This window comes from Mytilus californianus, unplaced genomic scaffold (genome assembly GCF_021869535.1).
Source record: "Mytilus californianus isolate M0D057914Y unplaced genomic scaffold, xbMytCali1.0.p SCAF_6, whole genome shotgun sequence".
NCBI lineage: Eukaryota > Metazoa > Mollusca > Bivalvia > Mytilida > Mytilidae > Mytilus > Mytilus californianus.
In genome coordinates this window covers 81,498,592-81,510,748 of record NW_026262712.1, presented here as the reverse complement: position 1 = coordinate 81,510,748, position 12,157 = coordinate 81,498,592, and the positions used below count along the sequence as shown (strand labels likewise).

The 12,157-nt window shown below is 32.2% G+C and overlaps 1 protein-coding gene across 2 annotated transcripts; it reads left to right on the top strand.

Annotated features, from left to right (window-relative positions):
- The first annotated feature begins 19 nt into the window (after window positions 1-19).
- LOC127704863 (zinc finger protein 629-like) lies at window positions 20-11,555 on the top strand. Of its 2 annotated transcripts, XM_052209087.1 has the most exons (4): window positions 37-122; window positions 5,545-5,621; window positions 6,490-6,684; window positions 10,510-11,555. In XM_052209087.1, the coding sequence occupies exons 3-4, from the start codon at window positions 6,524-6,526 to the stop codon at window positions 11,543-11,545; spliced, it is 1,197 nt and encodes a 398-aa protein (XP_052065047.1). In that variant the 5' UTR covers window positions 37-122; window positions 5,545-5,621; window positions 6,490-6,523; the 3' UTR covers window positions 11,546-11,555. The 2 variants fall into 2 exon arrangements, with proteins under 2 accessions (XP_052065048.1, XP_052065047.1); XM_052209088.1 differs by lacking the exon at window positions 5,545-5,621 and having other exon boundaries at window positions 20-122.
- The last annotated feature ends 602 nt before the right edge of the window (window positions 11,556-12,157 follow it).

Here is a 12,157-nt window from a genome sequence, read left to right as displayed (position 1 = left end):
CGCATTTGTGCCGGGTCTTGTAATTATTTCCGAGAATTACCTCCCCTTTATATGAGGTTTTTGGCTGTCAGTTCTGTTAGTTGTAAAAAGGACCGCAAATTTCCATTAGAGACTTCTACAAGGTTTTAAAAAAACTATTATTCTCATTTTTCATACGGTAACAAACATGTCATCGATCGAGATAACAGTTAACTTCTTCTGTCTGTGTTTTTGTAAGCGTATTTTTATTCCGCCGTGTATTTATTCCGGGTAACTGTTATTCACTGGAGAATATAATTTGGATGTAAATAGTGTGAAAGCGTCGATCTTGATATCGTTGTTTTGTGTTTATATTAGACCGGTTTGTTGTTTGCATAAATAAATGGGTTGAAATTAGAATGATTTTCAAGGAACCAGTTTAATTAATCTGAGTCGATCCAGTAAATAATATTGATGATAATGAGGATGATATTTTATAACTCAAAATACTTTATCAATGATCAGGACATTGAACTTGATATAAACCAAATTTAAAGAGCAGATTTGTTTTACATAAATTTTAATTATAGAAGCATCCTTTGATATTGACATAGAAGATATGATTTTATATCAAACATGTCTAAGTCAACCAAAAAGCAAAAACACAGAAAAACTTCAGCAATCCAATAAATATGAATATTACAATAAGTGACAATTTAAAAGCATATGATTTTATAGATTTGCATAGAAAAATTAGTTAAATCTTATTCATTAATAAGCATTATTGTGTTATCGTGTTTTCAAAATGAGTATTAATCACTTCATCAATGTATGGATCTAAAGCAGTAGTGTAATTAATCCCGGTATAAAATAACTAGTGCAATCATTCCGGTACAAAAACACTAGTGGGAACATTCCTTGGATGAAAACTCTCCACTTTTTACATAAATCAACTATGCACATGATGCAAGTTTCAAATACACTAAAAACTACTAAGCCACATTTTATATATACATTTGTATTTCCCCTTCGAAAAAACTCTTTTTAAAACCTTATAATGACTTGTGGATGTTTTACACTGGACCCGGATAGAAAAACCTAGTGAATTTTTGTTAGTGGATAAAAATCACTGGGGATTTTCTTCCTCCGGATACACTGGCGGAATCAAACTACTGTTACATTTTCAACTAATGAATAAAATAGGACGGCAAAACAGACAAATAAATTCTAAGGAAAACAGTAATATTACAAAATAAAACAATTCAATATATTAAATTCCGTGAAATGTAATCCTATTATATTTTTTTCATATTTTTATGTGCATTATTTTGTTGTTATATTTGAGAATCATACTAAAGAAAAACAGTACTACCAGCAATCATTTTTTTACGTATTCAAATATATTCCATTGTATATTATCAAGGAATTGTATATTTAAATATACAATTCCTTGATATACACCTCATCGCTATTTGTCCGCCATTACTGGACATCACAAAAGTTCCCGTAAAATTTTGACGACATAATAGGAAATATCTGACGCCACAATGGAAAAGTGATTGTTGTATGACGTCAAAAGTTCAAGCGGGACAGATTCTCGGGTTAAGCGGGAATAGCGATAAGGTGTTTTATCTTACTGTTAAGGAGGTACATTGTATTTCCTAAAACACAGAATAGCGGAACAATTACAAATTACAGAACATATTAGCTTAGTGTTCCTGAAATATCAGTTTGTTCCGTTGTTTAAATATATAACTTTAAATAAATAAAAAATACAGTTCTTTTTCCATCATTCAGTTGTACAAGAAGGACAGTAGATTGTTTCTGTGCCAGATTTGGAAATCCCAAAACATTCTGGATAAATAAAAATGAAAACAGTATATGCGTTTCATGTAGCTGGTGTTTTATTGTCTGGCAGTTTGTAGTAGTCTTGGTTGATGAAAAGACTGAATGTCTAAAAGGAGACACAGCACTAAATAGGCATCCCATTAAATATAAATTTTCCCAATATTGCTATGATGCTCATTGTATATAACATTAAGTACTTTACAATAAAACATGAAAAATAACTTTTTTCTATCTATTCAATACCAAATAAGAAAAATAATTCAGTTTCAAATATCATGATTATTGTTGCCAAAACAGGACAATATTTACAAACTTCTTTGTATACACAGTCAAGGACTGGAACACACTGTCTATTGGATATGGCCACAGCAAAGTCAACACTACTTAATAACAATATCAGCAATATTGTTTTTAATTTTGTGCAACTTTCCAGAATATTCATACGTCACACTGTATGTTGAATATGAATCCGTTCACCCTAATTCCTGTTCGCACTGAGTCCGTTCGTCCTGATTTCTATTTTATTATGTTGTCCATATAATATAAATTATTTGAATTAATTTTGTTAAAGTTTGTTGAAAATTCCGCCGAATATTTATGTTGTATTGCTGCTATCAGATAATTATTTTTTTTTTTTATTTGCATTGAATATTCTTGCCAGAATATTCATCATGTTGAATGTGGGCAGTATTTTGCAGAAACTGGAGACCAAGTTATCTGTATGAATTTATCTTTTTTTGAAACCTTGTAACAATTACAAAACAATCTAAACAGGCATATCAAGATCCAACTCACTCAACACCTTGAGATTAAAGAAGCCAAGCGGCGAAAACAATTTCCCTTTAACAATGTTTAATGTCTTACATCATTGTTTTAATTTTCATTATTAATACATCAAAAACAATAACTACAACAATCAGTGAGATCAAAGACATGATAATCATACCTAATCAGCATTGAATTTTCGGAATACTAATGCTTTTCCACCCCAGGAATAGATTACCTTAGCTGTATTTGGCAAAACTTTTTGGAATTTTGGGTCCTCAATGCTCTTCAACTTCGTACTTTATTGGGGCTTAACTTTTTTTATTCGAGCGTCACTGATGAGTCTTTTGTAGACGAAACGTGTGTCTGGCATACAAAATTTCAATCTTGGTATCTTTGATGAGTTTATTTACAAATGTACCATCAACAGTCATTAAAAGTAATTCTGAATAAAAACAAATGTACAATGAAACCAATTAGCCTGATTAATGCTCCAAAACAAAAACCTTTTTTTTTTTATTCCAATGTTTATTCATGAATTTGCAGAGAGATATATATTTTTAATATTTCTAATTTAAATATCTGAATAAGATTATAAAACCTTAAATTAAACCATTAATATTAAATTTTTTTATAAAAATTAGGCCGATCGGACTCTATGGGCAAACGAACTCAGGGCAAACGGACCCAGGGCAAATATGTGATTAGGACGAACGGACCAGATACCGTTGAATATGGGCAGTAACTATACAATGAAGAAGCTTGTCTTTCAGTAGTAGTCTCCATTGCTAAACAAGCTTGACCAATTTTTATACGACCGCAAAAATTGAAAATTTTTTGGTCGTATATTGGTATGACGTCGTCGTCGTCGTCCAACGTCGTCCGAAGACACATTGGTTTTCGCACTCTAACTTTAGTTTAAGTGAATGGATCTCCATGAAATTTTACCATAAGGTTCAATACCACGAAAGGAAGGTTGGGATTGATTTTGGGGGTTATAGTACCAACAGTTAAGGAATTAGGGGCCAAAAAGGGGTAAAAAATAAGCATTTTTGTAACTTCCAGACAATAACTTGTGTGTAAGTGTATGGATCTCTCTGATATTGTACCACAAGGTTTCATATCACAAAGGAAAGGCTGTAATTGATTTTGGGGGTAATTGCCTCAAAATTTTAAGAATTAGGGGCCAAAAAAAAGGGGCAAAAAACAAGCATTTTTCTAGTTTCATGACAATAACTTGTGTGTAAGTGTTTGGATATTTTCTGAAATTGTACTACAAGGTTCCATATCACAAAGGGAAAGCTGGAATTGAGTTTGGGGGTAATTGCCCGAAACGTTTCGGAATTGGGGGCCAAAAAGGGGCCAAAAATAAGCATTTTTCTATAGTTTCCAGACAATAACTTGTGTTCAAGTGTATGGATCTCTCTGAAATTGTACTGCAAGGTACCATACCACAAAGGAAAGGCTGGGATTGAGTTTGGGGGTGATGAATCGTAAGGGGGTTCAAAAAATTGGGGGGGGGGGGATTTTTTTTTTCTTTTTTTTTCTTTTTTTCCTTTTTTTTTCTTTCAAAATTTTCCATTTTAAGTTGGTTATTTCTGATTATTTATATTTAAAAGCAAATAATAATGATATGGTAGGAGATACACACCAAACAGGATGTGTAAATTATTATATAATAAGTATTGTACAATAGCAAGAAATTTTCAATTGCACAGTATTGCACAATAGCAAGAAATCTTCAATTGCACAGTATTGCGCAATAGCAAGAAATCTTCAATTGCACAGTATTGCGCAATAGCAAGAAATATCCAATAGCACAATATTGCGCAATAGCAAGAAATTGTCAATTGTACAGTATTGCGCAATAGCAAGAAATATTCAATTGCACAGTATTGTGCAAAAGAAGATACTTCCTATAATTTGCTTATTTCTTGATCAATTTCAATGGGGTTTTATTCTTGAATTCTTGGGGTTCTTAAATATGCTGAATCTAACCGTGTATTAAGTTTTTGGATTTTGGGCCCCATTTTTAAATTGGTCCACATTGAGGTCCAAAGGACCAAAATTTAACTTTGTTTGATTTCATCAAAAATTGGAATTATTGGGGTTCTTTGATATGCCGAATCTAACCGTGTATTTAGATTCCTAATTTTTGGTTCCGTTTTCAAATTGGTCTACATAAACGTCCAAAGGGTCCAAAATTAAACTTAGTTTGATTTTAACAAAAATTGAATTTTTAGGGTTCTTTGATATGCTGAATCTAAACATGTATTTAGATTTTTGATTATTGGCCCAGTTTTCAAGTTGGTCCAAATCGGGGTCCAAAATTAAATTTGTTTGATTTCAACAAAAATTGAATATATGGGGTTCTTTGATATGCTGAATCTAACCATGTATTTAGATTTTTTATTTTTGGGCCCCGTTATCAACTTTGTCCACATTGAGATCAAAAGGGTCCAAAATTAAACTTTGTTTGATTTCATCAAAAATTGAATTCTTGGGGTTCTTTGATATGCTGAATCTAACCATGTATTTAGATTTTGGATATTGGACCATAAAAGGTGAATGTCCAATTTAAAATTTTTAAGTTCTTAGACCACATTCATTCTGTGTCAGAAACCTATGCTGTGTCAAATATTTAATCACAATCCAAATTCAGAGCTATATCAAGCTTGAATGTTGTGTCCATACTTGCCCCAACTGTTCAGGGTTCGACCTCTGCGGTCGTATCAAGCTGCGCCCTGCGGAGCATTTTATTTGTTTTGTGTATTCTCAAAATGAAATGTAGTATAAAATTAAATAAGCAACCCAAAAACATGAACAAGACATGTCAACATGTTTGCTTTCCACATTATGTGTATTGAACAATGATTCCAGGTTGGGCTAGGAATATCTCGCTGTAACATTTGGTTACATGCTCAAGTCAGTCAGGATTAATACTTATACATTTATTTTGATTATTATTTACAGGTACAGGTAACTCAATTTGGAGGTAGAGTTATATCCCTTAGACATTCAGATTTTTTTTCACTTATGTAGTTGTACATGTAAGTAAAAAAGTCTTATTCCCCTTTTCTTGAATTTTAGATTGATTACATTGCTATAACATGTATAACAAAGAGAGTCTTCTTTATTAAAATAAGGAGATGTGGTATGATTGCCAATGAGACAACTATCCACCCAAGTTCAAATGAAGTGAATGTAAGCAATTATAGGCAACCGTATGGCCTTCAACAATGAGAAAAACCCATACTGTATAGTTGGCTATAAAAGGCCCGACATGAAAATATGAAACAATTCAATTGAGAAAACTAATAGCTTTATTTATAACAAAACAATTTACGAAAAACAAATATGACAGACATGAACCAACGACAACCACTGAAGAACTACAATCTCCTGACTTTGGACAGGCACATTGTCTGTTATCTTCAAAATACTGCTCTTTACAAGCCTCCAGGGAGCAATTTTTAAAGGCCTTGACAGTTATTTAATATCTGTGCACCGGTGAGTACTTTCTTTAGTATTTGAGATAAAAGGTTGAACTCTATTTAAAAAATTTTGCTGTGGCATGTTTGACCTCCAAAACTTGAGAATTAAAGGGGTTGTAAAAAAAAATACTTGTATAAGTAAAATTTGGAGAAGATTAAGGGGAGATTATTCAAACTTTAAAAATATAATAAAAATCTTAAAAATTAATTATACAAATAAATATTAGTTTAATTCTTACATCTTTAAGTAGGTAAACATGACTTGTATAAGTATTACCCCTGACTGATGGTGAATATCATGTTGAATAAAAATGAAATAAAATAAATGCAGTTATGAAATTACTTGTGTTATAAACTTTAATATTACATTTTAAGCTATAGAATACTTTACTAAACATTGGTTATTATTTTCCTATCATTACAGGAGAATAGTCGTTTCTAGATTTTGAACAAGAAGCATGGCAACACCCATGCAGTTTGACATGAATGAGACAGATGAAGCTAGACCCTATGTTTGTCAGATTTGTAATAAACGGTTCACACAGAAGGGCCATCTAATGACCCACAGGAGAACACATACTGGGGAAAAACCTTACTCATGTCATATCTGTAATAAAAGGTGAGGGCTTTCCTACTGCTAATAAAGAAATGGAATGTATGTCACTTAAGAGCATACTATACAGTTTTGGTTTCACAGTGATTTTTTGACTAAATTTTCATACAAGCTATTTTTCACCTAGTCAATTCAAAAATGATTTAAAAATATACCTTTATGTGCTACTTTTAGAGTTCAATGGGGTCAACATATTAAACATTTTACTAAAATTTCCGTTTCTTTGACATTTCTATCCTTAAGACAGACATGCCTATTTTGTTTCAAAAAATAAACACCAGTGGATTTTTGTAAGAACATTTGGAATATCTTCTTTACATAAGTATGCAAAAGTATGCTCTAAATTTGTCACACAATTCTTTGGAAATAATTCATTTTCATTAAATTTTAAGATTTTAGAAAAAACAGCATTTATTATCTAATTTTATAAAAAAAAAAATTATGAAATTGGTACAAACAATCTTGTATAAGTCATTACCTCCCCTGTAACTGTATTGTATGTCCTTAACATGAATGAGAAATCAGCAATAAATTGCGTAAAACAGAATTTCTCAGGCTGTACAACATGTAAACACCTTTCAACACAATCAAAGTCATCAGATATTTGTCTTCACCAACATCAATTCAAACAATCTAGTTTAGTGATCCATCTTGCTGGATTAGGTGATCAGCCTTAATGATAAAATATGAAATACTGTTATCTTACCCTTAATCCTTTTATATCAAATTATTGCATGTACATGTACATTAGTACTGTACATAAATAGTATGGAACATATACACAAGGGAATGAAACATGTCTCTCATTCTACCAAAAACGAGAAATACAGTTGTGAATTAGACTTCTAATTAATTTATACAGTAAGTCAAAGGGACACAACCAGCACCTGAACTGTAAATTCCTAAAAAAATATCTTGTGTTTTTAACTGACCTGGCACACAGAGCCAAGTAAGCTTTTCTTATCACTTGGCATCCATCTTCGTCGGCCTGGGCTAAATTTAAAAAAACTTTGGCCACAATCATCATAGGAGTATCTAGTTCTAAATGTCTCTGATGACCCAGCATGCCAACCAACATGGCTGACATGGTTTAAAATAGAATATAGGGGGAAAATGCAAGTTTTGTATATGATCTTGAAAAGCATTTTGAATAGAGAATTTCTGACAGGTGCAGAAATGTTCCGAATGTTAAGATCTAAATTCTGTCCATTTACATCAGAACTACCCTTAAGTGAAGAATTTTACCTTTTTTTATACGCCCGTATATGGGACGTATTATTGTATACTGTTGTCCGTCCGTCTGTTTGTCCGTCCATCATCATCATGTCGGACAATAATCCGAAAATGCTCTAACCAATTTTCATGAAACTTTGATGAATTGTTTATATCTATTGACGTAAGCTCCCTTTCGATTTTTATAAATTTTAGATTTTACGTTTCCGAATAATTGGATTTTATTCATATAAAATGGGGGATTTTCCAGTTTTCTGACTATAACTCAAAAATACTTTGAACAATTTTCATGAAACTTTGGTGACTGGTTTATAAATTTCTGATATGACATTGAGGAGTTATGGAACTTTATTTATTAAGAAAGCAACGGGCGTATCATGCGCTCAATGAGCAGCTCTTTATTTTCATTTTTGCCTGCTATCTTGAAAATTATAACAGATATAAATAAACTTTATATTTAAAAAAGGATCAGCAAGACAAGATCAGCAAATATGTCAAACAAGGCCAAAATGTTGAGGTGACTCCTTATTGGAGTTATGCCTTTAATGACAAATTTTACCAATTGTTTACCTTTTTGCCTAAATGCTTAGAAACTGTAATTTTTTTGATAGACAATGATCGATAGAAACTTTAAAAAGCAAAAATGATTAGTAAGACAAGATCTACAAATAAGTATTATGGCTGAAATGGTCACTGGACTCATGATCATTATTGGAGTTATTGTTCTATAATATTGAATTTACAAATTTTTTTCCCTATTATCTTAATAACTGTAATTGATAGATAGAAACTTTTAGAAGCAAAAATTATCAGCAAGACAAGATCTATGAATAGGTCAGTATAGCCAAAATTGTCTTCAGTTGACATAGGTGTTGTTGCCCTAAAATGATGGTTTTTACACTTATTTGCATTTCTGGCAAAAAAAACTATTGAAGATTTTGAGAAAGTGTAAGCAAAAAGAATCAGTGGTAGATATGGGGGCATGGGGCGTAGAGGGCATATTCCCTTTTTTCTGTAATTGCGCCCCTATTTTAATTTTCCTAGATCTGCCTTGGAAAATGGTCAGCAAGATATAATCAACAAATAGGTCAACAAAACCGAAATTATCAGTTTTTTGGGAATTACTTACCTTGAATGATGATTTTACCCACTTTTGTGCTTAGGGCAAAAACTATAGTAAAAGGAGAGAAAAAAAACAGAGAAAAAATATGAGCAATATGTGGGATGACCCCCCTGCCATCTGCCAACCAAGATGGCTGACATGGCTAAAAATAGAACATAGGAGTAAAATGTAAGTTTTGTCTATTATTTTGAAAACCACTATAAATAGAGAAAATCTGACAGGGGTAGAAATGTTCTAAATGTTGAGCTCTACCTTTTATTTATTTAAAACTGTAAGACAATTTCTTATCGGAGTTATTGCCCTCAAATGACGAATTTTAATACTTTATTTTTCATTTTGCCTAGACAAGATCTTCAAAGAAGTCACATAGCTGAAATCGTCAATAGACTCCTTATTAGAGTTATTGCCCTTTTATGATAATTTTTACCATATTTTTGCATTTTTGCCTAAAATCTTAAAAACTACAGTAGACTGTGAGAGAAACTTTAAACAGCTAAGTGATCAGCAAGACAAGATCTACAAATAAGTCTAATAGCCGAATTCTTCAGTCGACTGATTATTGAAGTTATTGCTCTTTAATGGCGAATTTTACCAATATTTGGTGTTTTTGCCTTCTATCTTGAAAACTATAAAACATAGATAGAAACTTTAAATTACCAAAAAATGATCAGCAAGACAAGATCTACAATCGAGTCAAATACTGCCAAAAAAGTTAGCAGATAGGAGGGATTGACCTTAAATGACAAATTTTTGTTTACCCTCTTGTGTTTTGGGCAAAAACTAAATAAGATAGAGAGAAACTGTAAACAGTAGTCTACAATGTTGAAGATGCACATAGACCTAGGTGAGAGACACAGGCTTTTTAGAGCCTCTAGCTACTTTACACACTTTATATATAAAAATAAGAAGATGTGGTATGATTGCCAATGAGACAACTCCCTTCAAGAGACCAAATGACACAGAAATTAACAACTATAGGTCACCGTACTGCCTTCAACAATGAGTAAAACCCAAACTGCATAGTCAGCTATTAAAGGCCCCGAAATGACAAATGTAAAACAATTCAATTGAGAAAACTAACGGCCTGATTTATGTACAAAATAATGAAAAAAAAAAAAATATGATATATATATACAGCAACAAACGACAACCACTGAATTACAGGCTCCTGACTTGGGACAGGCACAAACAGAATGTGGCGGGGTTAAACTAGTTTGAAGGCTCGCCAACCCTCCCCTAACCTGGGACAGTGGTGTAACAGTACAACATAAGAACAATCTATAAAAATCAGTTCAAAAGGACTTAAATCATCAGATCGATACAAGGCAGAAATATGTCTAACAAAAACACAAATTTATGTTTGCATATTAGGTGACTTCTAGCAGAAAATGGTAAGGACATTACTCTTGTGTATGAGCTTAAAAATGTGACATTTTTTCTTTGTTTTATATTATAACATCAATAATTTTTTGCAGATTCTCACAGTCATCACATCTTAACACACATAAGAGAATACATACTGGAGAAAAGCCCTATTATTGTACAGAATGTGGTATGGGATTTTGTCGAAAAAGAAGGCTTGAAAAACACATTGTCTTACACAATCAGTTTGTAAATATTAACTCAAAAATTAATAATTTGCAAGGACTTTTACAGCCATCAGTGTCAAAAGAATCATCACAACCTCTATTTCCAAACAGATTAAGTTCAAGTGATTTTCCTGTAGATAATGAAAGTTCACAGGGTCATAAAAGGAAACCTGCTCTAGTACAACACATAAATACTAACCAATTTGAAGACACAAATGAGGATAGGGGAACAGAAAGGGTTGTTATAAAACTAGAAGAAGATAACATTGAAAATTTAACAGAACAGAATCAGCTTCCAGAATCAAAAATGAAGGGAGATAATCCCGAGCAGACGATGGGAGAAATTGATCTGACTCAAATAACACCACCCTATGATGGTGAGGGAGATAATAGTGAAATAGTAGGTGGGGATTTTAATAATCTTGGAAGTTTGTCGGGCGATGATTTGGATTTGGATAGAATAAGTCTTACAAGTGAGAGTAACATGTCTGAATCAGAACAAAATCACCCTCAGTTTTCATCTAGACATGGAATGGGTTTCAAAGGTTTCCGAGGATTTGGACGAGGGAGACCAATGTGGCATAGGTTTAAAATGAGAAAACTTAATCAACTTGAAAATAGAATAGATCGATGTATTATGACTTTACCACAAACACAGTCAAATGATACATCTGCACAAATTTTGTCTAATAATCGAGTTAACTTGGTTAATTTTACAAGTTCTGATTTATTGACCCACATGATGTCAAGAGATGATGTATATAAATGTGATTTTTGTTGTATGATTTTTCAGGATGCCGCGATGTACCATCTTCATAAAAGCATGCACGATAAAATGGATGTTAGGTGCTGTAACTTGTGTGGTAAAATGGCACAAGATAAATATGATTTTATAGCTCATTTCCTTAGTGAACATAAATAATGTCAGTTTGTCTTTGTTTTTTTATTCATTTACCATAAATTGATTTTCTTTTTTTTCTGTGATGCTCCATTGGTTTGAATCAAGTCCACTTGATTGATTGATTAAATTGTTGGTTGCTTAACATCAAGTGGAAGCCCTACATGAGGGTCTGGATGGGGGAAAGGGGGGGTCCTTCATTCCTTTATTCTTTAATTATTTAGGTCGATTTTCTCTAGTCTTTATCTTCTTTGTCCATTATTGTGTATTCTTTATATTTCAGCTCCCCATTATTCTCTATTCTTTTTTTTTGGCCTATTTTTCTCTTCTTTATTTTTTAGGCCCTTTTTTCTGCACCTTTTTCCCATTAATCTCTTTTCTGTAGACCCCTTCCAGACCCTCCTACATGAAATTGCATCTTGTCATCTCATCTTTCTATCAGTTTATCTAAACTATGCTAAGCAGGAATAAGTTATTGAATTTTTTTTTATAATCATGATCATATAGGTTGCACTTTGTAAATATAGCTGTTTCACAAACCACATCTATTTTGGGGAGATATATAATATTCATAGATATTTTGTTTTGTTTACGTACTGCTTCCCAGATATGATCTCTATGTTTCATCTCATAGAG

What these genes read in the sequence shown, in the direction of transcription:
- LOC127704863 (XM_052209088.1), top strand. Translation starts at nt 6,524, where the DNA reads ATGGCAACACCCATGCAGTTTGACATGAATGAGACAGATGAAGCTAGA. An exon ending in TGTCATATCTGTAATAAAAG is followed by an intron (nt 6,685 to 10,509) that starts GTGAGGGCTTTC and finishes AATTTTTTGCAG; the next exon opens with ATTCTCACAGTCATCACATC.